The 27,022-nt window shown below is 47.9% G+C and overlaps 1 protein-coding gene across 3 annotated transcripts in view; it reads right to left on the bottom strand.

Moving 5' to 3' along the window:
• The window catches only part of LOC119464078 (cGMP-inhibited 3',5'-cyclic phosphodiesterase A), a 376,751-nt gene that overhangs the window by 47,611 nt on the left and 302,118 nt on the right, over positions 1–27,022 (bottom strand). For all 3 annotated transcript variants that reach the window (XM_049656481.1, XM_049656482.1, XM_037724903.2), the window contains one exon: positions 1,455–1,924. In XM_049656481.1, the coding sequence (XP_049512438.1) occupies positions 1,455–1,924 (470 nt within the window). The remainder of the gene's footprint in view (positions 1–1,454; positions 1,925–27,022) is intronic.

The raw sequence follows: 27,022 nt of genomic DNA, 5'->3' as shown, positions 1-27,022 counted from the left end.
ATATACCAAAACACGCTCCTTGAAATTCTACAGCGCGCTGCCCACACAGTGTACATACATTGTATAAAAGGTTATGTCACGTGGCAAGCCTTATCTAAAAAGATACTGAAAGTCCAGAAACGCGCCAATCCTCGACTGGTACTTTCCTTAAATAGCGCTTCTCGACGACTCCCGCGGTGAAAAGTGATCCACGAAACGTGTCTGCGCTCGAGTGTCTTCACGTAGACGCTCAAATGCAAAACTTGCGGGATTTGTGTCTTCAGGCAGACGCTCAAGGCGAGAAATTGCGAGATTTTTGCTCAAGAAGCGCCAAGGAAATATGGTGCGCGGCCTTTAGGATAACAAAGAAGCGGCGGCGTAAATTTGTTGGCCCCGCTCAGTGAACCCCAGTGATCGCGTCGCTCGGGAGGCGGCGTTGTCCTACTGTATTTCGCACAGTTTGACAGCTTGCGCCTGTCCCTGTTGTTCGTTCTATTGCCTGTTTCTGCACTGTCGCGTTCATTATGGATTATAATTATCCCCCCGTTCCTAAATCATCGTTCCACTATTTACGTCCACTGCCAAGACGATGGCCTCTCCTAGTGATATTAAGTTACGCCTGTCTTGCGCCAGCTGACACCATGTTATGCCTGCAAATTTCCTCATTTCATCCCACCACCTACCATAGTTCTCTGACGTCCTCGACTGCCGCTCCCCTTCTCTTGGTACACATTCTTTAACGCTATAACAAATCGTCGATTATCCGCCCTACGTCTTTCATGACCTGCCCAGCTGCATTTATTCCTCTCAATGCCATCCAGAATATCGGTTAGATCCGCTTGCCCTCTGATCCATACCGGTGTAGTCGTGTGTGTGAACGTTACGCTCGCCATTTTCTTTCGATGGCTCTTATACAAAAAGTAAGCCAGTGTTACACGCTTGTAAAACGTGAAGGCCACCTGTGGACGGCCAGCTGTGGACGAAGACGACGACGAAAGCGCGAGCAGTGGCACGAGCGCGTCTCTGTCACCGCGTGACGTGTGCAATCAGGCACGCACTAGGCACACCTTTAGTAAGCTAGAACCGTGGAGCAGAATGACAAAACATGCAATAAAGAAAAAAAAAGCAGCCGTGGCTTTAGGCAAGCGTGCTCGTCTTGCACCGCGGAGGTCGGGGTTCGATTCCCACCCGGAACGAAATGTACAAAATTTTCTTTTCAAAGCCAATAATTTACTTTGTTTACGGGGAACCTCCCTGAGAAATGTGACGTCAATCCGAGCGTTTTAGACGTCTTTTCACTCTCTGCGGCGTCGGCCATTTTTCGCCACGGCGCAATTTCGCCAAGGTCACCGCAAGGTCACCGCCAACATAGACACACCTAAGGCTTTCTCCCTAATATTCCTTTTGCCCCAAACAGCCAGCCAAATGGCGGGCGTGGTATATATAGCTCGCGTTGTTGCAACGCATATATATACCTGGACGCCGCTGCGTGGTTCGCCAGGAATGCCTGGTGCTGGGCGGCGGCGGACCCCTCGGCGGCGGCTGCCGCGTGCCTGAAACTAGTGCTCCTCTTTCGGCTGGGCTCTGGCTCCAGCGTGGGCATGCCCGTCGCCGAGGTTGTCGTCGTCCACGTGCTCGTCGACATGCGCCGGAGCAGGCCCGGAGGAAGATTGCGGCGCAGCCGCTTGGGCAGGGCCGACGGTCTTTCTCCGGTGTACGGGATCTCCTCCGTGTCCGAGCCGCAGTTGAAATCGGCCAGCGAGACCGAGGCGCCGCCGGGCCTGGGCCGCGGCTGGGGCGGCCCGTGGCTCGGCGGCGACAGGAGCGTGGCCAGCGCGCGCAGCCCGCTCACCACGTGCGGCGGGAGGTTCGGGTCCAGCAGCATGTCTGTCACCAGGCCGTGGGCCTCCGCTAGCAGAGCGACGTCCACGGTAGAGCTGGAGCCCTGCGAAACCGAAAGAGGCGCGTGCGTCACTTTCTCAAGCTCATGATATGGTATATTCAATGCATCACTACGGCTTTCACTGCGCCACCGCTGCCTCAAACCTAACCTAACCGGTCGTAGTAGTCCTTAACTATGGTAAGACGCGTCTTGTATTCGTACCGCCAGAAACCCTCTTAGACCTCGTGATCAGAAGCCAGAAAGGTGAGAACAGAATGATTCTACAATAGGAGTTTCGTGTAAGAGAATCGCATCTCCCGATTTGCCCTAAAATCCACAGGAAACATACACTATATCATTGTCCTCGGTATTTCCCTGAATGTTGCCGTACCCATGTACAGTTGGCGCTCTTTGGCCAGAACTGGGCCCTGCGCCAAGAAAATCCATCAATCAATCAACCCACGTACAGCGGGAAAGCAGTGAGGAATACTGTGGTCATGACGCCGGCAGGGTCGCTGCGTATTCTCTCTCAACCTTGCAGCAGCGGTGGCGCTGTCAAACTCGTCGCGAAATCCGCCTCTAAGATCTCTTAAGTTTTGGTTTGAATGCTGCTATAGTAGCGACGACGGACAGCCGAACTTTCTTAGAGAAGTTGAACGCGATATCGCGATTACGAACCCAACAAATGCGGTCCCATTTCAGCGGTAGGTTGTTCGCAGAAATCTAACATGTTTACAAAACTCTGTAAACGAACAAGCTCGTCTGAATGTATTAATTATCGAGTTATCGTAGTCTGCCAAGGGCGAAATGAGGCAGCGCTGTGTCTCTTCTTCAAACATGTCTTCGTAATATTTCTTGAGCTCCCTATAACGATGAAGCCGATGTTACCACGACTGTTTAGAACACTGGCGAAGCGAAGTGCAGGAAATTTTCCAATTTTAAAGCCCTTCAATTTTGACGTACAAAACAGACGCGGTTTCTGGGCTCTTGTACATGCATTTCAGTGTTTCATATTACACAGGCCTCCTCAGACATGCAACTTCAGGGTCGTCTAAGGCTATTTTCTTTCTTTCCATTTTCACTCCAACGCTAGCCGCCTCATTTGCGAGCCGACGGCTGCATCTTCAGAGAAACTGCAGCCCTCTCGCTCACCTGACTAAGCTTAAATCTTGAGCACTGTTTCGGTTCACCAAACAGCTCGCTTCGCCCGCTTCCGGTCCGGTAACTATCGAACAGCATTACGGCGAATCGGGTACAAAGAAATAAAATAAAAAGGAGGGGGGGGGGGGCGAGAATTAGTCTGCAGCGCCACTCTTCGGACACACGAGTACACATCAAGGAAAGCCGACTCCCCATAGGTCCGACAAGTTTGTCACAATTACTGCTCTCACTATGTCCACTTTCATCGACAAACAAACCCGGCGAGTCCGTCAAGGAAAGCACACAAGCACACACGCACACTGACGCACGCCCACACATACACACACACACGCACACACACACGCACACACAAACAAAGGAGCACGTTTGCACTCCCGTCGAAGGGGTCTACAAGAGAACCGCTTTTAAGGGCTTCTTAGGACTACATCACAAAAAGGGAGCGACGACAGCGCCTCATTGGAAGGTACGTCTCGGAAGAGGTGAAGTGTTGGGCCTCTTCCTTGCCGAGAATTTCCCGCACCGCTGCCTACGCTTTGCCTCGCAACGTCAGCAGGAAAAGTCGGTTCTTTCTTCCTCGGCTTGCCAACAACAGAGAGCGGCGGGTCGAAGGAAATGAAAACAAACACTCGGAATGTAAGGGAAGAGGTTGCCGGACGGAGCGCGACCAGCTAAGCCAGGCGTTAGTGCACGCGACAACGGGGATTTCGAATACGGGAGAAAGGTGTTGCACGGAGGATCAAAGCCACGGTTGTAGAGCACGATACACTTTTATAGGGTACACCTAACAACCAATAAAACAAACGATAACATAACATTTGGTTGCCTTTATCAGATGAAGGTGACTGACATAATTAATTCGACCTACTATCAGCCTGAACTCAAACGCGAACGATTCCGAAACTACTCCAATGCGTTGTTCCGTTTCTAGGGTCACCCTGCATTTTGTAACAACTCGTGGCTGGATTTAGACTGCCAAAACGTACACTTGAGCACTATTCTATGTTTAGAAACCGGACTAGAGAGCGATTACATGCCGCAGTGATTATGTAATTACGCGTAACGGTTAGTTCTTCCCTGTTGGTGTTTGCATTTATGAGGATGGTACAAGTGTGCATGAAAACTTCAAGCATTTGTGCCATATATCAGCGATAATCGGTGGAACAATACTAGACGCATGCTCCCTTTCGCAGTGGACCAATACTGCACAGGGTCGGGAGATGGCGGGACGAACGCCGGGCTGGAGGGAGTGCGACGGCAGTGAACGGGTTCGACGCCGTCAAGGTACGTACGTAGGCGAGTGGGACGACACTGTCAGGGTAGGGAGCAGAACAGTACAAGATTGCTGCGTATCGGAAGCTTTGAAGAAAAAAAAATGACGTAGTTTCACCCGAAAGGCGAAGCGTCAATTGCGATAGCAAATTAGTAGAGAGCTATTCGGAGTAGGGATAGTAGTTTTATCGGCTGCATAAACTTGGACACATTCGCTTACTAACTGAATTAACAAGCGTGGTGCCAGCGCGCACAAGCAAACATGAATAGATCACACTGAATGACCGCAGACGCGACTGTCAAAACGCTGGCAGCAAGCGCAGCCGCCGCAGCAGGCGAAGGTTCGCGCGGTCTATCGCTTCAACGGAAACTGAGCGGGGAATGCACAGCGCATACAAAGGTCACAGTCATGTGAAGATAAGAGACGGTGCGGGCGACCGCCACCACCGGGCAAAGTGCAGAGGAGTTGTGCAGAGAAGTTGTTGGCAGAGGAGAAGCTACCCCTTCTCCCTCCCGCGCTGCCTTCCCGCTTTCTTGTTTTCGCATGGGAGATTGAGTGGCCAGGTCTCCTTGCGCTCGGTTGCAAGATAAGCATTTGGTGAAGCAGCACAGCATCGCCCCGCCTCCCTCCCTCCCTCCAATACCCCCACGGCCTTTCGCGCGACGGTCGCGCTTGCTTTCCGCCGTGCGTTTGCTCTCCTTGATAGTGCGCGTCCCCCGCGAGCTTTCACTCGCGCATACGGCGCGCGGTGACGATTTTATCGCCCTTGGACTTTATACGGAACCTCACAGCGACGCCGACGGCGACGCCGACGGCAGAAATCCGGTTGAAGTGTCCATATAATTGCTATCGCAATAAAATCCCAAATTCAGTCAGCACTCATAAGCTTTATACGGACGTTATCAGCAATGTTTCCCAATGTCCTGGTAGAACCAAGCAGACGATTTCAAAGAACGGTGCTCGGTGTGTGGCAGCTTGATCGCAGAATACGTGCGAAATAGGGAAAAACAGAGCCTGCATCAGGAAACAGCTCATGAAGTCCGGTAAAGGAGGATGAGGATAGGCCATAGCAGGAGCTAGACTAGTAACAGTACAAGTAGACGAGAATAGAAAGGGAAGCATGAAGCTGGAGCGGCGAGAGAGCTGGTTGAAGAACTGGCATGACGGCGATTGGGAGAAAGGGTAGCAGAGAAAATAGCGTGAGGACGGAGAGAGTGAAACATCACTTTTTACCGTAACTTCTCCTGGTCCATAGGACAGAGGAGGCACGCTGCATGCGGTTGGGGAAAGGACAGCAGCGAGGGGGGTACGTGAGGACGGCGAAGCGAAGGGAAGCGGGAAATAGGGAATGCGCTGGAGTGGAGGCGAGGCGAGTCTAATTACCCCGGCCGGAAATTGGAATCCGCCGCGCGAGGCCTGTGGCGATCGACACTGTTTCAGCCAGCACCGTTGCGTGTCCTTGTTGCCGCGAGGTGTGCAGCTAGTAGTTTGCCGGCCTGGGTGTTCTATGCATAGCACATTTTTTCGAGTGGTCGGTCAGGACTGGCGGCGCGCGCGACAGCGGATGGCGAACTACCGCATTTTACCAATGTTAAGCACACTTATACAGCGATATTGATTGTGGGCTCTTAACTGGTTTTGATACGTCCGCAGACATTGTCGGCCTCTCTAGTAAGACAGTCGCAGAGGTTTTATAATGTTAAAACAGCAGCGTTTCTACGACAAAATCTAATCCCAATGTATGTTCTTCGCACACGGTAGTTATACAGTATACTGTATAATTTGGTTATCGTCGTGCCATAATTGTACTAGGTTGGCACTAGGTTTTGCACTAACCGAAAAAGAACGTTCTAGGGTCTCCTTCTGCATGAGGGTTTTATTTGTGAAAGAAAGGCATATTTAGACAGAATCCCATCTGATCGAGAAGAGGAATGATGAAAAAAGAGAACGCCGATCATGAAAAAATACCATTTGACTGACTGACTGAATAAACTAGAGGGGCATGGTGCATAATCAAAACATACATCAAAAACCATTTGGTAAAAAATTTAAAGAACTTTGGGCTCCCACACAGGAGCCGGAACGTCTGTTTATTTTTCACTAACTGTTTTTTTTTGTTGGTCGGCGTTCTCTTTTTTTCATAAAAAGTATACTTACAGTGTTGGCACTAGCTGGTGTCTTCTTGTCTGAAGCCCATTGAGTGTCATATGTTTAAACACGATATCTCTAATCATTCACCAGGCGAAGTGTCCTTCACTGCTGGTAGTGCTACCTTTCACATCGAAACAATATACCTAGGTTTGTTTAAACTGTATATTTCACAATTACGTGATGATGACACGAATGTGACAGGATGCTGAAAATATTTTAATTCTTACCTGCTATCTTGGCTGCGTAATGTAAAGTGCTGCCCTGATTCTACTTTAAGTTACCTTAGACAATATTTTCTAAAATACCGAAAGCAAACTAATTAACCCATGAATAAATTCTTTGCCGTCTCCGTTTTACTAGTCAGTACTTGGCTAACGTTGTTTCTAGTCTTTTATACATTGGATGTCATTAGGCATTACGAAAGGCTCAAGTGCCCTTCTCCATATAGGGGGACTTTCTTAGAGGCACTCTCTTGGTGCTTCTCTCCGAATACCTCTAGTCAGAGCCACGTGGTTGTTCCGGTGCTGCACAATTCAGCATAGAAGAGCTGCTCTTATTATGACGTCAAAGTTGCTGAAGACATTGCCCTGTTTTTCTTTGCGTACATGTTACAGCGAATGCCGAATGTCCTCGCTAGTTCCACGCTTTCTTCGTACTGCTTTCTGAATCTCTGCAACGTTTTGATATCGAATGTCGCTTACTTTCCTCTCGTTAATCAATTTTGACAGTTAACGCTTTCAACATTCACGTTCTTTCACGTAACGTCTGATAGTTAACGATGTGTTTTAACGTCTCACTTTTATCTCTAAACTCGTGGAGCTTTCCTCATGAGCGATTGCTTTTTTGCCACTCTACGTTCTTTGGAACAACTAACATTCAAAGGCTTGACGAGGAGTTTACGAGAAGTTTACGAGCACAGACCAGACCCCAGTCATTTCTCACTCCCAGTTCCTTCTATTTACACACTCATATGCGTCATTGTAACTTCGCAAGCAGCGACATTCAGTAGCGGAGTTGCCTCGAACTGAAAGGCCATTTGTCCCCGCCCGCGAACCGAAGGGCCACGGTCGTTCTTGCGCCTGTACGACACTTTGCCGCCAGAACGATCGCGCCATAGCCACACGCGCGACGCCGAGAATCGACATCCGTGACCTTACGGAGAAACTCCGAGGAACAAGTGTGCGAAGGGATGGGAAGAGATGTTCTGGCAAACACCAGGATCAACACTGATTGAAAAAATAAACGAACCGAAAAGAAAGCACACAGCCCGAAAAGATAGAAGGCCGGACTAGAGCAAAAGCCGCGTCGAGAAGAATGCGAACGCAGTGTATACTCCGTGTTTATTTAGCCGACCTTCATTTTACTCCTTTTTTGTTTCCGCTTAACGCTCTAGTCTCACTTACTCCCTCCGCGCGGAGTGCGTGGGAGAGTGGCCCACTTCGCTCACAGCGGGCGCCCGCGGAGTAAGCGGAGTAAGCGGTCGAGGGAAGAGAGTAGTCGAGTACGCCGACTCCCTCTTCCCTCGCTTTTCTCTTTTTTTACTCCCCTTGGGGAACGATCCCTTTCCGGCGGCCGCCGCGACAGTAAAAAGCCCTCGCGGCGTCAATCCGGGGGCCCCCGTCGTAAATGCGAACGGCAGCGCCGCCACTAACGCCACCACTGCACGCTAGAGGGAGAGGTTAGGCGTTAGAAGAAGCTGGCGTAAGAATGGCAAGGGGAGAAAGAGAAAAAAAGGGAGGGTGTTCTGAATTGCATGGCCGCGTCGCTAAGCCATCGACGACGAAAACTCAGCGGGCAAGTGACTCGCCGAGAAGGAACGAGAAAAAAAAAACGAATGAGCGAATGATGGGCAGCAAAGCAAACGCTGCAACGCAAGTGAGATAGAGAGAGGGAGAGAGACCGAAAGAGAGGCTGAAGAGAAAGAAGGGTAGAATGACAGGGCAAGCGGATCAAGCGACGGCGACGCAGGCAGCGGATAGCATAGCCGAAGTAGTAGCGCTAGAGGGATGAGGCGGGTGAGGATAAAAGCTCCCCCCTGAAGCCGTCACCCGAGTACTGGGGCGCCACTCTCCACGCCTCCCTTTCCTCTTATTTTTGGACGGGAAGGCGACCGACCGACAACGGAAGACTCGTAAAACGCACACGCCGAGGCCTCTTGTCTCCTTCCTAACTTCCTTCCTCCGTTGGCCGGCGAGTGCGCAGAGGCATTATCAATCGCGAAACCGGTACCCTCCCCCCCTTCCTCCATCGTTCTTCAACTTCAGAGCCAACGTTTTCCCTTCCCTCCCACATTTACGCTTGGTCCAACGTGTCCTATACTTCTAGTCCCACCAAGCGTTTCCGTGACTGGGAAGGAGAGCCGAACGTGGCCGGTTGCCTCAGCGAGGCCGAGGGGAAATGGGCGAGAGCCTGGCGCGCGAGGGCGCGCGTAACGCAGGAGCGCTGTGTGACTATAGAGAGTGTTCTAGATTTCAAGCTGTGACGTCCATGGGCGACGACCTATTGCGCCCCCCGTCGGCAAAAGTAGGGGAAGAGGGACTGAGAGGAAGAGTTCCAAACGGGCTGAAAAGGGGACAGAGAGAAAACTAATAGAAGGCGTTAAAGTGAGAGGACTGCTGGTTAGAGACCTGAATTCTATAGCGAAAGACTTCTGTTTTTTTCCGAATGTCTCTTTTTTTTGCGGTATTGGAGGAAGACAGAGTCGGCGGAAGGAAAAGAAATTGATACTAACGGCACAAAAAGTGCGGTTTCACGCAGACGAGGGTCAAGGGAGTGGGGGAGAGGGTAGTGTGTCGGCTGTGAACACGCTGAAGGCCAGACGTGGAGCTCGCATAGAAACGAGCAGGAAAGAACCGGCTGCCACATAACGTCGAAACGCGAGCGGTGCCAACGACTATACGATGGAGTTCGGGTACTTCTTAAAGTAAGAAAGAAAAAGAAAACGTGAAAAAGAAGTCGCTTTAAGTGCGCACGGAAGCCTTTAGCGATACAGCTTGGACGTCCCTTTTTCTTCCCCCATTTTTATTTTTGTTTCTTTTTTCATTCCTTCTGACGCTGCCTCCATCGGCAGGAGATATATTTACTGTGAATTGACGTCACCTCTGGGTTTCTTTTTTTAATTTTTTTCTTGCTTAAGAGAAAATTTCCCTCGACAGTTCTCGGTGTCGTACCTGTCAAGAGGCATCTTCACCCGCCTCGGCACTTAAACGTCTGCACTTCTCTCCAGATTGTTGACTGAAGGCCGCCGTCCGGATTGCGAAAACGGCGGTAGAATGCAGCGAAGGAAGTCGCTTTCCTTCTGTACCTGTCGTTGGGATTCATATCCAGAAGGAAAACTCGGAGCCACTCAGCCACACAGACTTCACTTTCCAGCTGACGTCCGCTTTCTGCCACGGTTTGTTTTGATGGACGACGTTCGTGGACATACATGCAGACTCGTCTAAGGTATTCGCAGGGAACAGTTGTGAGGACGCATTGAGAAAGAAGCATCGTCGTTCGAGACGGCTGTTATAGTGAATGCATCTTGAGTTATTCGTCCTCATATTGTTATATAAGTATACCATCGCTGCAGTTTGCTCGTGTGTAGCTCTTTTTTTTCTTCATTCATTGTGCCTACGCCCTCTCTACAGCCATTCGGGACCTGAGGGTATTCAAATAAAATATTCCAGCACAGCCCGTCTCACAATGACTGCCGACGTTAATGCAATTAGCATTAAAGGAGTGTAGCGACGCATGACAATGCTGCAGCCGTAACGCGTCATGTATTAGGCGCGTACTACAGCCGGACTCCTAGCTCGCGCTGGAGACGCTACGTCATCTAGCGGCGCACGCGCGAAGTATGCCTCCTTTATGCATGGCCTCCAAGATTGCACCAGCGGCGCGCCGGTGCGTGCTAACGTCGAGTTTTAAGAGACATACGAAAAAAAAAAGCACGATGCAGAGACATTTTTCATGAGCAGCAAAATGCTCTCTGATTGGGTACATAAGACATAAAAAAAATACCGGATTGGAAATCCAGTGGAAGTGATTCGATGCACGCTCCTTTCGATATCTCGTCGCCCGTTTTCGATCGCGTGCTTCGAGTCAAGATTCGCGAGCAGTCAATGATGCTCCTTCCCACGTCCATTCTCTCAGTTCTGTGGGCTTTCGTGAAATCGATTTTCGTAGGCAATTTTGGCAATCTAGCCCGTTTCCGCAGGGGTAGAATTACTGGAAGTGGACTGCATTTGTCAATAGGAGGCACGTGTTGCGCTCGAGTTTTACGTCTATACAGTAATGTGGTCTCGCACGACGGGGAAGGGGGAAAGAAAAGATGTAAAGCGGTGATGCTATCCAGAAAAGCGTCTGGTTGGCTACTGTACGCTGGGGGAAGGGGTATAAAGATAACAGACGGCCAATAAGCTATGCGGAAGCCCGCAAGGTTCATAATCTAACCTAACCTTACCTAAACATAACCTAACTTGACATAAACCTAACCTAATCTTAAACCTAACCTAACCAGCCCTAACCTAAACCTAATTTAGCCTCCCTATCTTCTTGCGATAGTCGAGTAAATGTATTTTTTTTCTTTCACAAACAAGACACAGAGAGAGAAAGCAAGGAAAGACCTGGTAAGTGTGCGAGGAGCACCTAACTGCCTCGATTCTCGTAACGAGCGATGGGAAGGATGTTTAAGTCCGTCTGCACGGACAATGATGATTGTCTAGTCGCCTAAATGCATAGGACAGTGATGGCCTTTGTGAGTCTAACCGATGACAGCGGCAGAATAAGCAGTCGATTACCTCTTCGCAGTAGACATCACGCGCACAACTGTCAGCCGTTTGCAAGTTTCACTTGTTGACAGAGTTTCACTGAAGGCTACAACTAACCACAGCCTCATCGGCGGTAACGGAAACCACCAGAGACGCGAATGTGACATCAACCTGGGTAAGCGAAGGCCTGCAAAATCTAAAGTTGGCGTAATCTTCTGCTGTATAGGTGCCTAAAAATACCGTAATAATAACTTATTTGCTCACGTTTTTATATTTTGTGTGAGCACCTTTTGTTATTTATCTCTGCACTATATCACTTCTAGTTTATTTCTATAATTTTTATGTTCATCATAAGCTCCTTCGATTGTTTTGCACAATGGAGCAGTGGGAGGCACAGCTCGCCCGCTCCGACCTGGCAAGACAAAAGTCTTTAATTAGCCAGGTCAGGCAGGCGGCCGAGGCCAGTGGGGCCCTGGACTGAGAGGCTCCGACCAGCCCTCCTTAATATCTTTTCCATTCCAATAAAGTTTCTAAAGTTTCTAAAGTTTGCACCCTTTTTAATTATAATAAACAGGAGGTCGCGCATGCATTTATTACTTTGGGGACCTTTTCCTGTACGATACTGTGTACGCACCTTGATAAGCTTTTACGTCCAAATTCAAACTGAACTGAATTGAATAGAAATACGGCAGGTTCCACGCATTTGTTGGAATCTACATTGAGAGAGGCTTTCTTGAACCGTATCAATTAAATGTTATGCAAGGAGTCCCAAAAGGTCTGTTTTATTTCCGATGTACGTAATTGTGTCCGACTTTTGATTCACATGGCCGTGATTCACATGACATCATAGAATGCGATGAGGATGTAGCGATGACTTGCAGGCTAATGCGATGTTTCTCAAGTGGTAAGGGGCGCATTGTGAGCGGAGCAATTTGCATAAGGAAGCATTAAACGTAGCGATGCATGTTAACGCTTCAACACAGCTGTCAAACACGCGATGAAACAGTCACTTCCACCACGTGAACGCCGAGACTATCCGGAGAGCATTAATTTGTCCTTTTCCAAACGTACTTTCTTCTGCAAGGGTACTCCGTGCTTTGCCTTTCTGCGCCATAGCTGTGCGGCGAAAACCCCCGCTACGTCTACTCGGCGAGACGCAGATGGCAAACCCGGAGGAAGAGGCAAAGAAGCTAGGTTCACATGATACACACGGGCGACAGTAATGCCATAGTATTAGCAGGGTTGCCAGGATTTCCGGAATCAGCCCATTTGTGGACAGCGTTTCTGAGATTGGCCCATTTTGCTACACTGTTTCCAAGATCTGCCCATTTTGTTACACTGTTTTCAATATCAGCCTATTTCATGCGCTGTTTACGGGATCGGTTTCGGCAAGAAACCGAACGCCAGAGAGACAAGGAACCAGGAAAGGACAGGGAGATTAAAGGTGGGGTGGGGGAGGGGGAGGCAACGAAACCTTTTGTAGCGTTAGCTACACTGGCCTAGCCAAGCCCGTTTCGCGCGGCACATCAAGAGCCGTGCTGCGCATGCGCAAGGATCAGTCATGTCACACGGCTTGCGCACCGGAGCCACCGGAGCCGGCACCTCTCGCGCACTCCGCCGCCGCCGCGCGCGACTCACCGCCGCCGGTCTGCGCATTCCAGAGGAGTGACGTCGTAGCCGTGGTAGACGCACTGGCGCCGGCGCGCGCTCGCTGTACAGTCGCCGTCTGACACTGCGCTGGAGCCGCTGCGCTTCTGACTGGCGTTTGACAGTGTGGTATAGCCATGGAGAAGGAGAGCGCAAATGCTGCTCAACAGCGCAGAAGAACGGAGAAGCTTAACTCATCGGATCCCGAAGTAGTTGCCTGGCAATTAGCGGTTGAGCGTAGGAGGAATGAACAGAAGAAGGCTATATACATGTGCCACATAATACGTATACCGCGTGTGTGTCATTGGAGCAACAGTAAGCATGACAATCAAGCTAATCCTTGACAATCTAGACAACCAGGAAAGCTAAGAATAATCAGCTGAACCTTTGCTAACGCTGCGTATATCCTGGCATAGCCAAGCTAAGCCACTGCAACTTTTTTTTAGATCATCTTATGCTCGGGGCAGTGTCCGTTCTGCGGCGTCCGCACACATCCTGCGCTTGCGTAACTCTCCCTCATTCTCCTCTCCTACGCAGGTGCGCGCTCTCCCCTCCCCCTCTCCACCACAGGTGCGGTGCAGCAAATCATTGCTGATTTGCTGCGCCGCACCTGTGGCGGACTCTCTCTCACTATCACTCTCCCCCCCTCTCTCTAAGGGTACGCCGGTAGGCGGCACAAGTGTCGCGGCGCAGTATAAAGCGCGCGTTCGCTGTGCTTCCGTCATTCTCTCTCTGTGCAACGATGTGCAAAACGCCATGAACAACGTCAACGTCGGCGCTAGTTGCAGCGGCAGCGCCGCCGCCGCGGAGCTGAGGAAAGCTCGGGAAGCCGAACGTAAACGTCAGCGTCGGCAAGCGGACCCTGAACTTCGGGCCAGGGAAGCCGAACGTAAACGTCAACGTCGGCAGGAAACTTCTACGGAAGCAACACAGACACGCGCCCTTCATACTCGCAGGGGACTTCAACGTAGACATACTGACAACCGATTGGCTGGTGCAGCACTTGAAGGACGTATACTCTTTGCGATGCATTTTCCAAGATCACAAGCAACCCACCACTATCAGGGGAACGTGCATAGACCTCGTCTTCGCAAATTTCAAACTCGACCCTCTGCAGCAAGACCCATTGACGCTACACTTCACCGACCACAAAGCCATCGTCTTCAAGATACCGCGCGCACCGACGCTAGGAATCACGTACGATCTCTAAATAAAGACGCAACAACCCCGTACAAACGTCGCCTCTCTTCTCAATACATTCTCTCACTCTAACTTTCATTGGGTTGTGTTGCCAAGTGAAACGAAACGGAAATTCGATGCGCATCCCCCGCGATGCTTTCGCATCCCACCATGGTTGCCCGTAGGGTGAGATGGTGTGATTTTTGAAATTTTTTAGAGGAAAAAGTACACTATAAGATAAGATAATACAACCATGGTGGAGATATAAAATGTATGTAATCTGGCAGCGTCTAAGAAGAAAATTGGAGGCGCTTAAGCTTCCTTTTTAAGAGTGGAACACGATAGCATTCAACGATCCCTGACTGCTTCTCACGCTTCCCGACAACTGCAGCTTAAGCAACCGTAATGGTTACAGGGAAACACTGGCGGCGAACGCTATGCACGAAGGCGAGCTTTCTGGTAGCAACGCGACCTCTTGCGCGGGGCGATCCCGGAGATATTGCACCAGCCGCGCCAAGAAAATTGCATAATTTTCAGGTTTTCGTTTTTGTTTCGTACTTTTAATATTTCAGTCTGAGAAGATTTAACATAGAAGGCATGCGCTGTGGGTGTTTTGTTTCATGACTTGTAAATGTACTGAAAGTTGGGCGAGTTGGTAGCTATTCATCTTGAAACTGCAGCGCACACAAGAAACGAGGACAATAAGGCAACCTGTTACCTTTGCCTTATTGTCCTCGTTTCTTGTGCGCACGCTGCAGTTTCAAGATGAATTGTTTCACGACATTTGTTTGTGGATTGTCATTTTCAAACTTCCGAGGAATAGCTTTGCCAAGAATGCAAGACAAGGTATGAGCAACATTAATGATAGAATGGTGTGGCAATATAACAAGCCTATACCGCATGTCACATAAGAAGGCGTGTTATTTACATGCACCTAAATATATTCGGATGGCCTGCGTGGTTGGGGATGAATTTTTTCCGACATCGCACGCCGACGCCTGTTGCCGACGCCGGATTTTCTGCGACACGAGGCCCTTAACGCTAACGCGTTAAAGCATATTACAACGACCTCCTTTAACGAACTCGCGCTTGAGCGAAGTGATATATATATATATATATATATATATAAGCAGCCGCTTGCAAAACAGCATGCTTTATTGCGGTTACCCCGCTCCCACCAAGCTCCGAGCTGCGATGAGCAGCAAGTTCACGACGACTGCACATGACAACGAACAGACTGGCAGCCGGATAACAAAAAAATGATAGACAAAAAATGGCAGTACATTCCTGTTTCAAGCTCAATATGAAAGAGAAAGAACAGATTGAGCGAGGAGAAGAGGCGCAACGTACGGTGTTCGAGGAAAGAAAGATGACGAAAATATATAGGTGAAACAACAAAAGAAAGGGTCGGCAACGAGTTTCGCATTGGGGGTGCTCGTCTGCTCGAGAGAAATATGGAAATGAGAGCGAAACACGGGTGTGCCTATATACCAAGACACGATCCACCCCTGCGAGTGACAGTCTCTCACGGAGTTCGCCTCAACACAGAGAGCGTGAGAAAATAAAGTAAAAGAAAAAGGGAAACGCTTTCGTATGGAAGCCGCACTATGACAAATTCCGTTTCTTTGCTTCTTCAATTCCCGCGAGCGTGCGGTTTTTCAACACGCGAAACGGTCCCAGGATTGGTTGCGCGAGTGACAGACGAAAAACAGCGAGGAGAAGCTGAAGACAAGCGGAAGACGAACAAACGACAAACAGAAGACAAACAGACGACAAAGAGATGACAAACAGATGGTAGGTAGCAGAAGACAAACTGTTCCTCGGCACCAGAAGACATCGGAAGACGACGAGAGAGGTGACGCACGTGGCGACGGCGATGCGCCTTCAAAGGAAACATAAAGAGCCGTTTCTAACAAGGACGCTCTGCCAGAGCAAGGCATGCAGAGGCCACACAAGGAGAACGGTAAAACGAGAGGTAACATTTTTGAAAAATTTAAAGGGGTTTCTTGGTTTGAGAAGTGGTCGAGCATAGGAACAAAGAAAACAATAGAAGGAGAAGAGAACGAAGCTGAAGAGTAGTAACGGGGCGGGGGGGGGGGGGGGGGGGCGAAGCAGCGCAAGCTCGTTATGCAAGTTCGTTCTGAGCATGAAACGTCGCAGGTGGGGCCCGTTCGGCAGCAATTGTGGCTTCGAATCGATGCTCCGTTTTTAAGTGGCGCTATGATGGCAAGAAAGATGAGACGCAAAAGGTATAGAAAGCGCTGCGAATTTAATGACCATAGTGTTGTTTTCTTTCTTTCAAGGCAGGAAAACCTGACGCGCTTGATGCACGATCGCATTAAACGCGAACCGAGTACAGGATTGCTAATTTTGCGAAGGAGCCCGCAACAACGAAAGGTCGTTTGCGGCAGGAATTGCTCCCGCGCGTCTGTGGGTTTTCAGCGTTACGAAACCGAAACAATGCGGGTGCGGCGTGGAAAATTGTCAGTAAAAGCAACCAAAGAACGCCTAGCCACGATGTAGCCTGATAAGCCTGTTGCACCATACGGCGGATTATATATTTGGCAGGTGAACGCTGAGTCAAGGCCGCGGAATCCCACAGGTTGCGCGAAGATTACCCTCCGGTAATTAGCGATTACGCTGGCGCAATATTTACGATTCAGTTTCTTCTTTACCCCTTTGTTCCATGCCATATAATGGTTACTTAGCTTACGGTGCCTTCAAAGAAAGAAAGCCTAAGCAAGAACATTACGGCCTGCTTACGAGGCCGTAAATTAGGGTGTCATTAAACTACCCCGCAACGATTGTCCTAAGACGAGTTGTATTAACGGGCGCCACAGCGTTACGCATTGCACTATTTAAGACACATTGCCACACGCAGATGACATATGCATTGGCGTTTGTAGTACCGACAGTCGTAACTGCGAAATGACTTAAGCTTGCCAGTATTAACACCACCCAAGTGTCAGAACAGTAACGCGTAACCATGGTGCAACATGGCAGCGTTGCCACGTGTCCGAAGGCATGACGTCATGCAAAGAAAACACGCCATCACGCAGAGACGTGATATGAAACGACGCCTTACGCAAACGTCAGCCTTCGCACGTGTCCGATCGTCGGTCGATGCAGTATACGTGGAACGACGGTGGAACATGCCAGCGGTGCCACATGATTTTACGAGGCGGCATGACGTCATATTAAGAAGTGTTGGATCACGAAGTCAGTGCTGGCTAATCAGTGCAGTAGAGTGCACCCCCCCCCCCCCCCGTACAAATATCCGTCTATCCATCCTTGTTCACCGCCTCATAAACGACAACCGACAAAAAAAAAAAAACAGTACTAAGACAATGATGAAGGGGGACACCCCTGACGGTTATGTGGCACTGAAGATGTGTTAGTGCTGGTCTGCATGACATATTTGATCATCATCCTTTTGAATTAAGCTGTAACTCAGAACTGATATTTGAATATTTGAATACCTGGGAACAGAGAACTCGTTTCGCTCGGCACCCACTGCACCGACTTTGATGAGGTGTGCCACGTCTAAAAGTAGTGGATGAAGTCTACCGACTGTAGGAAGTAGATTTTTTATTTTGGGCCATCAAGTTTTTGAAACATAAAATTGTAAAATTAAAAAAAATAACTATAGAAAATTGAGGAACAGTGTTTACAACCCTATAAATTAGGAGTAAAGCAATGTCATATTTCTGCAAACTGAGCTACTCCAGACACTGAAAGTGGACAGAATAACCAAAATACACACTGCTCTTAGATGTACCACTAATTGAAGAATTTCGACTTTTCCAAAAGCCTCATAAGCAATGCAACAATTTATACGTGGGCTGTAAACTTAAATAACACTTGTGTACGATTTCGATGCCTCAATAGATGCATTTCTAAAGAACAGCGGTAGCTGCGGTTTTTGGTGCGGGTTAAACTTTGCGTTTAGGATTTCGCTTAAGCTTACCGATTTTCGGAAGTTTTTTTAAAAGCTTCTTCCAGGCCGTGAACTGAAATGCTGCTTGCTACAATCGGTAGAATTTAGCTTTCTGTCTTAAATTTAACCAATTTCATCAAATCGTTTCAGCGGTTGTCGAAGGAGAATATTTTTGCGGTTTACATGTATTCTAATAATAAAATCATAGTGGGCTCTCAAGAAAAGCTTACTCTTAAGTGAATCACAAGTGATTAGCTTCGTGTATAGAGTTTCCTATTGTAATTTCGAGAGGCAACCCTGACGCTGCGATAGTTCAGCTACCATGGGGATGATGGTTAGTAAATGGATTTGTACACGGATTAGTATGATCCATGTACAAATTAGTACATGGATAGTAAGTACATGGATTTGGATATAGATTAGTACATCGATTAGTACAAATCCATGTACAAATTACTACATGGATGGTTAGTACATGGATATGTACATGGATTCGTATGAATCCATGTACAAATTAGTACATGGATGGTTAGTACATGGATTTGTACATGGATTAGTACAATCCATGTACAAATTAGTACATGGATGGTTAGTACATAGATTTGTACAAGGATTAGTACATGGATTAGTTCAATCCATGTACAAATTAGTAAATGGATGGTTAGTACATGAATTTGTACATGGATTAGTAGAAATTCATGTACAAATTAGTACAGGGATGGTTAGTACATAGATTTGGATATGGATTAGTACATGGATGGTTAGTACATGGATTTGTACATGGATTAGTACATGTATTAGTACAAATCCATGTACAAATTAGTACATGGATGGGTAGTACATGGATTAGTACATGTGCTTGTGGCTTCAGACATTTTCGTCGCTCTATTTACTACGCTTTGCGTGCCTTTAATGCCCTACATTTCGAAGCCATTCCATATTTATAACCATGGAAGGCAGCAAGACTTTCAAACACGTGCATAACTATTGCAAATTATTACACTAATAACGCAATAATTTGTCAAAGACGATCAATTTGCAAATTTACAAAGCAGTTAAGTCAAGACAAAGTATAGGCAAATCAATGTACTAATCACAATTCTCATGATGGTTCAACCACCAAAGCACCAATGCTTGCAGTTCCCATAGATGCTAACACCAGAATTCCTTCTAGCAATTTTAGTCGGAAAGTCGATGGCCTCGCCGGAGACACAAAAGTGCTATAATCGCTTCGAATGAATATTCTATATCACTTACGGTCCAATAAAATACTTAGAGACTAACCTCGAGGCACACAGGGGAACAGAGCTCCCACTGCGAAGCGTACACGTGATATCTACTTCATACAGTCTTAGATAAAAAATTAGCAGCCCTTCCCGTGCCGAGGAAATGGGAGTAAGCGAAGCTTGTCGTGTGTTTCTTCGGTGTTCCTCCGAATGAATTGCACTGACGAGTACCACGCTGTGTTCGAACCCCAACCAGCCACACGCACTGCAGCTGGCTCCGAAGTTCCGGTTGATAAACTCGCGTTGAAACCTGGCCGTCGCACCGGGGAAGTTGGCTCTAGCTTGCCGATGCGTGCAACACCTTTGTTGGGTTCCTGGAGGGCTAGACGACGCCTCAGCATCGCGTTCCCGCAACTCAGGGTCAGCGGCTCTTCGCTGACGTTTGGCCTCAACATCGCGCTCCCTGAACTCGGGGTCCGCGGCTCTTCGATGACATTTCGCCTGGGCTTCGGAGGCCCTCACGTTAGAATCGGCACGTCGACGACGAGGCCTTTCCCGAGCGCGTTCATTCTGGATGGATTTCCAAGAAATTTCTTCAAAATTAAATCTGTCCATTCCATTAGACATCGAATGGCTCATACGCCCTAAAGCAATGGCTCATACTCCCGTAAACGCGGCCTCTCCATTACGACGACAGAAGAGAAGTGAAATTCTACGCTGGAATGATTAGCCTTACTGATGACTTACTGTTGTTTGCTTAATTATGCAAACCTGATAGACTCAGTCACCAAAAGGCCGGGAATCTAGCAATTATCATAAGAAAATTTCAGCGACTAAAGAAAGAAGGAAAAATGACCAGGGATTCACAGATAAAAATTAATACGAGGGCAAAGAAAAGTAAAACTTCGAATGCGGTGCGCACGCATTTGAGGACGCTATAGAGTGTTTAGAAACAGCAGACGAGACATATCATCACCATCATCATCATCATGAGTACGAGCAGCAGCAGCCTATTTTTATGCCCACTGTAGGACGAAGGCCTCTCCCTGCGATCTCCAATTACCCCTGTCTTGCGCTAGATGATTCCAACTTGCGCCTGCAAATTTCCTAATTTGTTTTCACCCTACCTAATTTCTGCCGTGCTCGACTGCGCTTCCCTTCCCTGGGTATCCATTCTGCAACTCTTATGGTCCACCGGTTATCCATCCTGCGCATTACATGGCCCGCCCAGCTCTATGTATTCTCTTAATGTAACAAGAATACCGGCTATCCCCGTTAGCCCTTTGATACACACCGCTCTCTTCCTGTCTCTTAACGTTACACTTAAAATTTCTCGTTCCATCGCTCTTCGCGCGGTCTTTAACTTGTTTCAGAACTTTTTTGCTAACCTCCAAGCTGCTGCTTCACATGTTAGCACCGGTAGAAGGCAATGACTGTACGCTTTTCTTTTCAACGACAGTGGTAAGCTTCCAGTCAGGATTTGGTAATGCCTGCCCTATGCATTCCAACGCATTTTTATTCTTCTGTTAGTTTCCTTCGCATGATAAGGATTCCCTGTGAGCAATTGACCTAGATAAACGTACTCCGGCACAGACACCAGAGGCTGACTGGCAATCATGAATTTTTATTTCTTTGCCAGGCTACTGAGCATTACCTTTGTCTTCTGCATATTAATATTCAACCCTACTCTTACACTTTCTTGGTTAATGTCCTCAATTATTTGTTGCAATTCGTCCACAGCGTTGCTAAAAAGGACAATGTCATCTGCAAACTAAAGGTTGTTAAGATATTCGCCGTTGATCCTCACTCCTAAGCCTTCCCAGTCTAAGAGATTGAATACTTCTTCTAAGCATGCAGTGAATAACATTGGACAGATTGTGTCTCCTTGCCTGACCCTTTTCTTGATAGGCAATTTTCTACTCTTCTTGTCGAGAAGCAGGGTAGCTGTGGAATCTGTAGATATTTCCCAGTATATTCACGTACGCGTCCTGTACTCCTTGATTACGCAATGCTTCCATGACTGCTCTTATCTTTACTGAATAAATTGTCTTTTCATAATCTATGAAAATCGCATAGAGAAGTTGATTGTAATACGCAGATTTCTCAATTACCTGATTGATGACATGCCCATGATCCACTGTAGAATATCCTTCCTGAAGCCATCCTGTTTTCTTGGTTGATAGAAGTCAAGTGTTACCTTGATAAACCGGACCCCAAAAGAACCACAGAATATATCGGGTCACGCCCACATGCATGATGTGGCTGACCATACTCGTGGGGTGAAACAAGGCGCTTGCGTCTGTTTCACAAACAGGTTTTATACCTTCGGCAATCGTCAGCGTGAATGGGAGTTGAGACCTCGTTTGTATCCTTTATGGATAAAGGTGGAGCGAGATAATAGAAGGAAGAAAGCGCTCTGGCGTCGCCGAAAACCAAACTAAACCATCAACGCACGTGCAGCATAGACTCCCAGGAGCACTACGGCTGGGGCGTTAAAGGCCGTTGCCGGGGAAAACAGGACACACTGTTTCAGCAAGGCACTCAATCCACTGCTCTTGAACGGTTCGCCAATTCGTCAGAGAGAAGGGACCCCAAGGACCCATTCAGACTTGGCGGTCGTGACGCGAATCCGAAGCCGTCGCGCGACTCGCTAAAGTCGCTCTCTTGACCTCTAAGCTTAACTACGCCTCACGGATGTGGGAACGTCTGTGTGACCGCATGTTGTTCTCGTATGGGAGGCGGGAGCGCGCACGTCTTTAGGGACGAGCGATTCTCCAGCAGTTACAATGATTCCACCAGGAGTCGCTGCGACGCGCGGTTCCGCTTCCGCAATCGCATGTGTGAACGCTTTCCGCGACCACGCGTGATTGGTCGCCCGCAACGGGACCGAACTACCAACGGTTCGCGTCTACGTCGTGCTCGGCCACTGCTCCGCCTGAGGTCACTCATCAGTCTTGGCGGGTAAGCAAAAAGCCAAAAACTAAAAAGACGTGATCAAAAGAGGCAACGTTCTGTGGATGAAACGGCGTGCACACACAAAAGGCCATTTGCTGTTTCTGCCACTCGGCAGCGGAAAGCGAAACACGACTACAGACAAAGCGGAAAGCGACATCCGCGACGTTGATTTCCCGCGGGTCCCATAAGCGCACGACGCCGCATCTCTTTGGGATCCCAGTGTATTTTCCTCTGTTTATCGGAGTGCGGCGGCGTTTGCCGGACGATTGAAACGGGCACGCACACATCAGAGCTATACGTAAAGGCATTCTTCTTTGCATGAGCGTGGTGGTCTTATTATGCGCACAAAACGTTGCAGTCACAATTAGAAATAGCATCATGTGTTCACGTTAGAAAGAACATTGGTGGTTCTTTCTGTCACTGCTCGAAAAATTGCACCTATATATATATATATATATATATATATATATATATATATATATATATATATGGCTATTACGTTTATTGATTGGTAGCATTTGGGCCTATGTCGCGATCAGGCAACATAGTCTCCAGATGATAAATGTTGTTATTTCGTGTTCAAAAAAAGAAAAAAAAATATTGATAGCAGTTGTTTTCTCCGGGAGGAATTCCTTTCCTATTCTTACGCTTAATTTTCAAGATTTCAAGATCTCCTAGATAGACCATGGTTACTGCGCTTGTGTGCTAACAGGAGCGAACTTACTGTAGTGGAAAGTACGATAATTCTTGAAATTCTGTTTCAAGATGGGACAAGCTGTTCCTACCACAAAAGAAGAGTTGGCAGGTATCTACTAGTTGGTAAAGCTCGAATACGAGCGCGCCTCTATATATTGCGACAGACATTGCGGTAAATCACGTTTTTCGCTCGATAGTGGTGTACAAAGCACCCAGTGAAGTGCATGGATCAAAGCACAGAATAAGGAGGGAGCATCGCGTGTCAGTTTTAAAGCGTAGGCGTACAAAACAGTGGCGCACCGACGGGGGGGGGGGGGATTCGGGGGTTGTAACCCCCCCCCCCCCTGAGGCCGACTTAACCCCCCCCCCCCCTTTTGTTTAACCCCTTTTCTTTCCTTACGCATTTGAGTACTGCAACTAAGATGTAAGACGTGCAATCGTCTGCACACTCGCAAAAAGCGCATTTTTTGACAATTTCCAGTGAAGAAATCGAAAGTAGTGCTGTTTAGATGGTATTTGCAAACTGTCAACCCCCCCCTGGCAGAGATCCTGGGTGCGCTACTGGTACAAAAATATGAAGGAGGGCTCGTATAAAGGAAAAAGGCTTTCGGCATGTGAGACGCAAACTACTACAAACCGAGCATTGCCTTGAAAGGTTCGGCAACCCTGGGCAGGGTCTTTTTCACAAGTGTCAACGCAATGGTGTGCCCCAAATACAAAAGAGGGACGGACAGCGTCAGAGATCTGATTTCCTAGGCTCGCTGCCTGAAGTCGCACTTTACGAGGGTACGCTATGGCATAGTGGTGGCGCGATTTTGCAAAAAATTAGGACGCCTAAACTTCGCCTTTAAGAGAGGAACGCGATAGAGTTGTCGGGCCCCGTTCGCATCGCGTTTTTCTCTATGAGTAGGCTTTGCTGCAACACACAACGTGGGAAAGCCAGCTTACAAAGACCAAGCTTACACCGATCTCCTTAATCTCGGCTTCACATTTAAACACAAATGCATTGTTGAGAAATCATTTTTACAGGGACAACCTAAGCCGTCTTATATAAAAATGTGAAGGCCCTAGGGTACCCTATTCTATTATTTTATTAATTGTTTGCTGTTGCCCCGAGGCGCGCGCGTGTCCAAATGCGCCCGCGTGTCCAAATGCGCCCGCGTGTCCAAACGCATTAGGCAGGTTAAGTCCAAGTTTGACATTGGCTGAGTTCAAGGGTCACGTTTCAGGAACCAGGCGTTTTCTGGGTTTGTACCTGGAGTAGTAGAGGTATTGAACTAAAAAAAGAATTCTCACAGAAACCATCGAAGATTGTCAAAGTCAGCGGTAGCTTTCTCGCGTAACGTGCCGCGTATTCATATGTTATCCGTGAATCACGAAACCTTATGGGCACATCAGCAGATACATGAAGTAGCAATCTTGCTGCCAACCACAATACACGATGTCACCTTGGCATAATATATCTCAATGTAATCAGTGCACCCCAGTTGAAACTCCGTAGCAAACCCCCACTATCAATACTAACCTGGCTGCAACTTCTTTGCAACTGCAAAGAACTGCAACAACTGCAAAGCCGTTGCAACATCAAGCGGCTGAGCTGGACACGCAGGTCAACGGGCACGTATCTAATATTACATACGCAGTGACGAATTCGTCTGTTTGAGCACAAACTCAGTGGACAAGGTTAGCGTCTAGGCCGGACAGCAGCCAGCAGCAAATTGTCTAATCGGGCCCATACCCAACGGCTCTTGATGTCTGCTCGGCGAGACACCAGCCAGCACTTACCAAGTGACCCAAGCTAGAAGACAAGTTGGGTCACTCGATATCTGCCACTGTTCATTTTGCGAGATCATCCAACCATCCGGAGGCCAAGAATGTGGAGACCTAGTGGAAATTTACCGAGAACTGAAGCAAGGATTGTCCCCTGTTCCATCTTTGTTCACACGTTATATTCAGGGCATATAAAGGCGACTGGAGAGCAGTGAATTAGGGTTTGATTTAACTTATGTCCGTAATGTAGGGCAACGTGAGAAACAGAGGGTCCCTGGGCTGATGTATATGCGGACGACATAGTGCCACTAGCGGACAGTGCAAGGGATTTAGAGACATGCAAATATGCGTGGAAATGAAGCGACATACCTAGGAATTAATTTTAGCATTGAGCAATCGAGAATTATGATCTTTAATACTTAAAGTAAAGAGTAATGGCATGGTATCAATTCAACAGGGAGTCATAGCCATATAGTCAAGCAATATAAATACCTTGGTGTGTATATGAACGAATGAACGACCTACTCAAGCTTCCAGCAAGATAATCAAAGAGTGAGGGGTAAGAGGAATGTAGCAACAATTAAACATAGTGCACTTCGGGGCTGCATTAAATATGAGGTGATGCGAGGAATCTGGAAAGGTGTAATGGTGCCAGCGCTAACATTCGGAAATGCCATTCTGTGCTTAAAATCATACATCTTGTCAGGGTTGGAAATTTACCAAAGATCGGTAGGCTTAGTGGCATAGGGCGCCCCAGGTAAAACCACAAGTGAAGCAGTGCAGGGTGACACGGGTAAAACCTCTTTTGAAGTCAGAAAAGCGCAGAGCAAAATCAGTTTTGAAGAATGACTCAGGAACATGAATAAAAAGAAATGACCGGCTAAAATGCACAAGTATTTGTACCTCGTAAGGGAGGGCACGTAATGGACACAGAAGTCAAGAAAGTTGGCAATCAAGTAAGACGTAATTAAAAGTATAAATAGAGAACCAGGAGTAATAAAAAAATGTCGTCTGAGAAACAGAGACTATAAATTGGATGTAAAGGATGGAACCAAAAGACACCACAGAGATTTACAAGAATAGCAAGAAAGAAATTTGAACGAAAAATGTATACGATAACACGAAGGGAGCTGGCTTACTATTTCAGGCTCGATGTGCCCAAGAAAACACACCGGAGTAATAGGATAAGGCAGGTGTCTGCTGCAGAAAAAGTTTGTAAACGACTCAGCTGATCGTAATGGAATGCTGAGATATTTCTTCAGTGAGACCCATAAGTAACGTCCATCTTCGATTCAAAGCGGGTGGAACCATTAACTGCGCAGGACAGTCGAGATAAGCTAGAGAGGTTGAGAACATTGGTGTATATATATATAGATATAGAAATCTCGCAATCCCGGCCCTGCGAAAGTGGACGTCCGGCGAAGTTGCTGAAAACCACCTCTACAACTGCTGAAGGTGGTGTGCAATGCTTCATGGCTTTAGAGAGTAATGGAAGTAGTGCTACGTTAGAGAAATAGTAGGAATGGGAGTAATCGTAATTTTGAAAAGACGCCGACGCCTTATCATAAATTATGTGGTTCGGACGCTTTTTTTTTCAGCTTGCTCTTTGTTGAAGCGTAGGCTGCTCTGTATGTTGTATACGTGATTACAAAGAATGTATGCACCTTCGCTGCACTTTGCTGAGATGCTTGTAGCGTTCTCTGCCTTACGGGGCTATGAGCCATTGCATTTCTTGCTTTCATACGGGGGTACGAGTGCTTACGGGGGTATGAGCCATTGATGATGATAGTTTTCTGTCGACGGACGCTAAAGAATCCCGGGATCCTAGCCATATACAGCTTCGATGTAATAGCAGCGAACAGATTAATACAGTGGCGCACCGACGGGGGGGGGGGGGGTGATTCGGGGGTTGTAACCCCCCCCCCCCCCCCCCTGAGGCCGAGTTAACCCACCCTTTTGTATAACCCCTTTTCTTTCCTTGCGCCTTTGACTACTGCAACTGAGATGTAAGAGGCGTAATCGTCTGCAAGTACGCAAAAAGCGCATTTTTTGACAATTTCCTGTGAAGAAATTGAAATTAGTGCTGTCTAGATGGTATTGGCACACTGTGAACCCCCCCCCCCCCCCCTCCTGCCAGAGATCCTGGGTGCGCTACTGGATTAATTGTACCGGAGTCGTTACAGGCGTAGGTAACCGTACAATAGAGATAAGGATGTTTTAATAAGAGATTAAATATTAAGGATAGATATGCAAAATGCTAGCCTGCTATGTACGTATAGCATACATGATTAGCTCAAGCAGGCTAGGCGACGCTTTGTCACCGCGCCGTTTCGAAGGGAATTGTTAATACACGTCATCACCATCGACATTTTCTGTCGACGAGTCCGGTGTTCCTGAATTCCGCCAACTCTTAATACT

The sequence above is a fragment of the Dermacentor silvarum genome, chromosome 9 (genome assembly GCF_013339745.2).
Source record: "Dermacentor silvarum isolate Dsil-2018 chromosome 9, BIME_Dsil_1.4, whole genome shotgun sequence".
In the NCBI taxonomy this organism is placed as follows: Eukaryota; Metazoa; Arthropoda; class Arachnida; order Ixodida; family Ixodidae; genus Dermacentor; species Dermacentor silvarum.
This window is presented reverse-complemented; position numbering and strand designations above follow the sequence as displayed.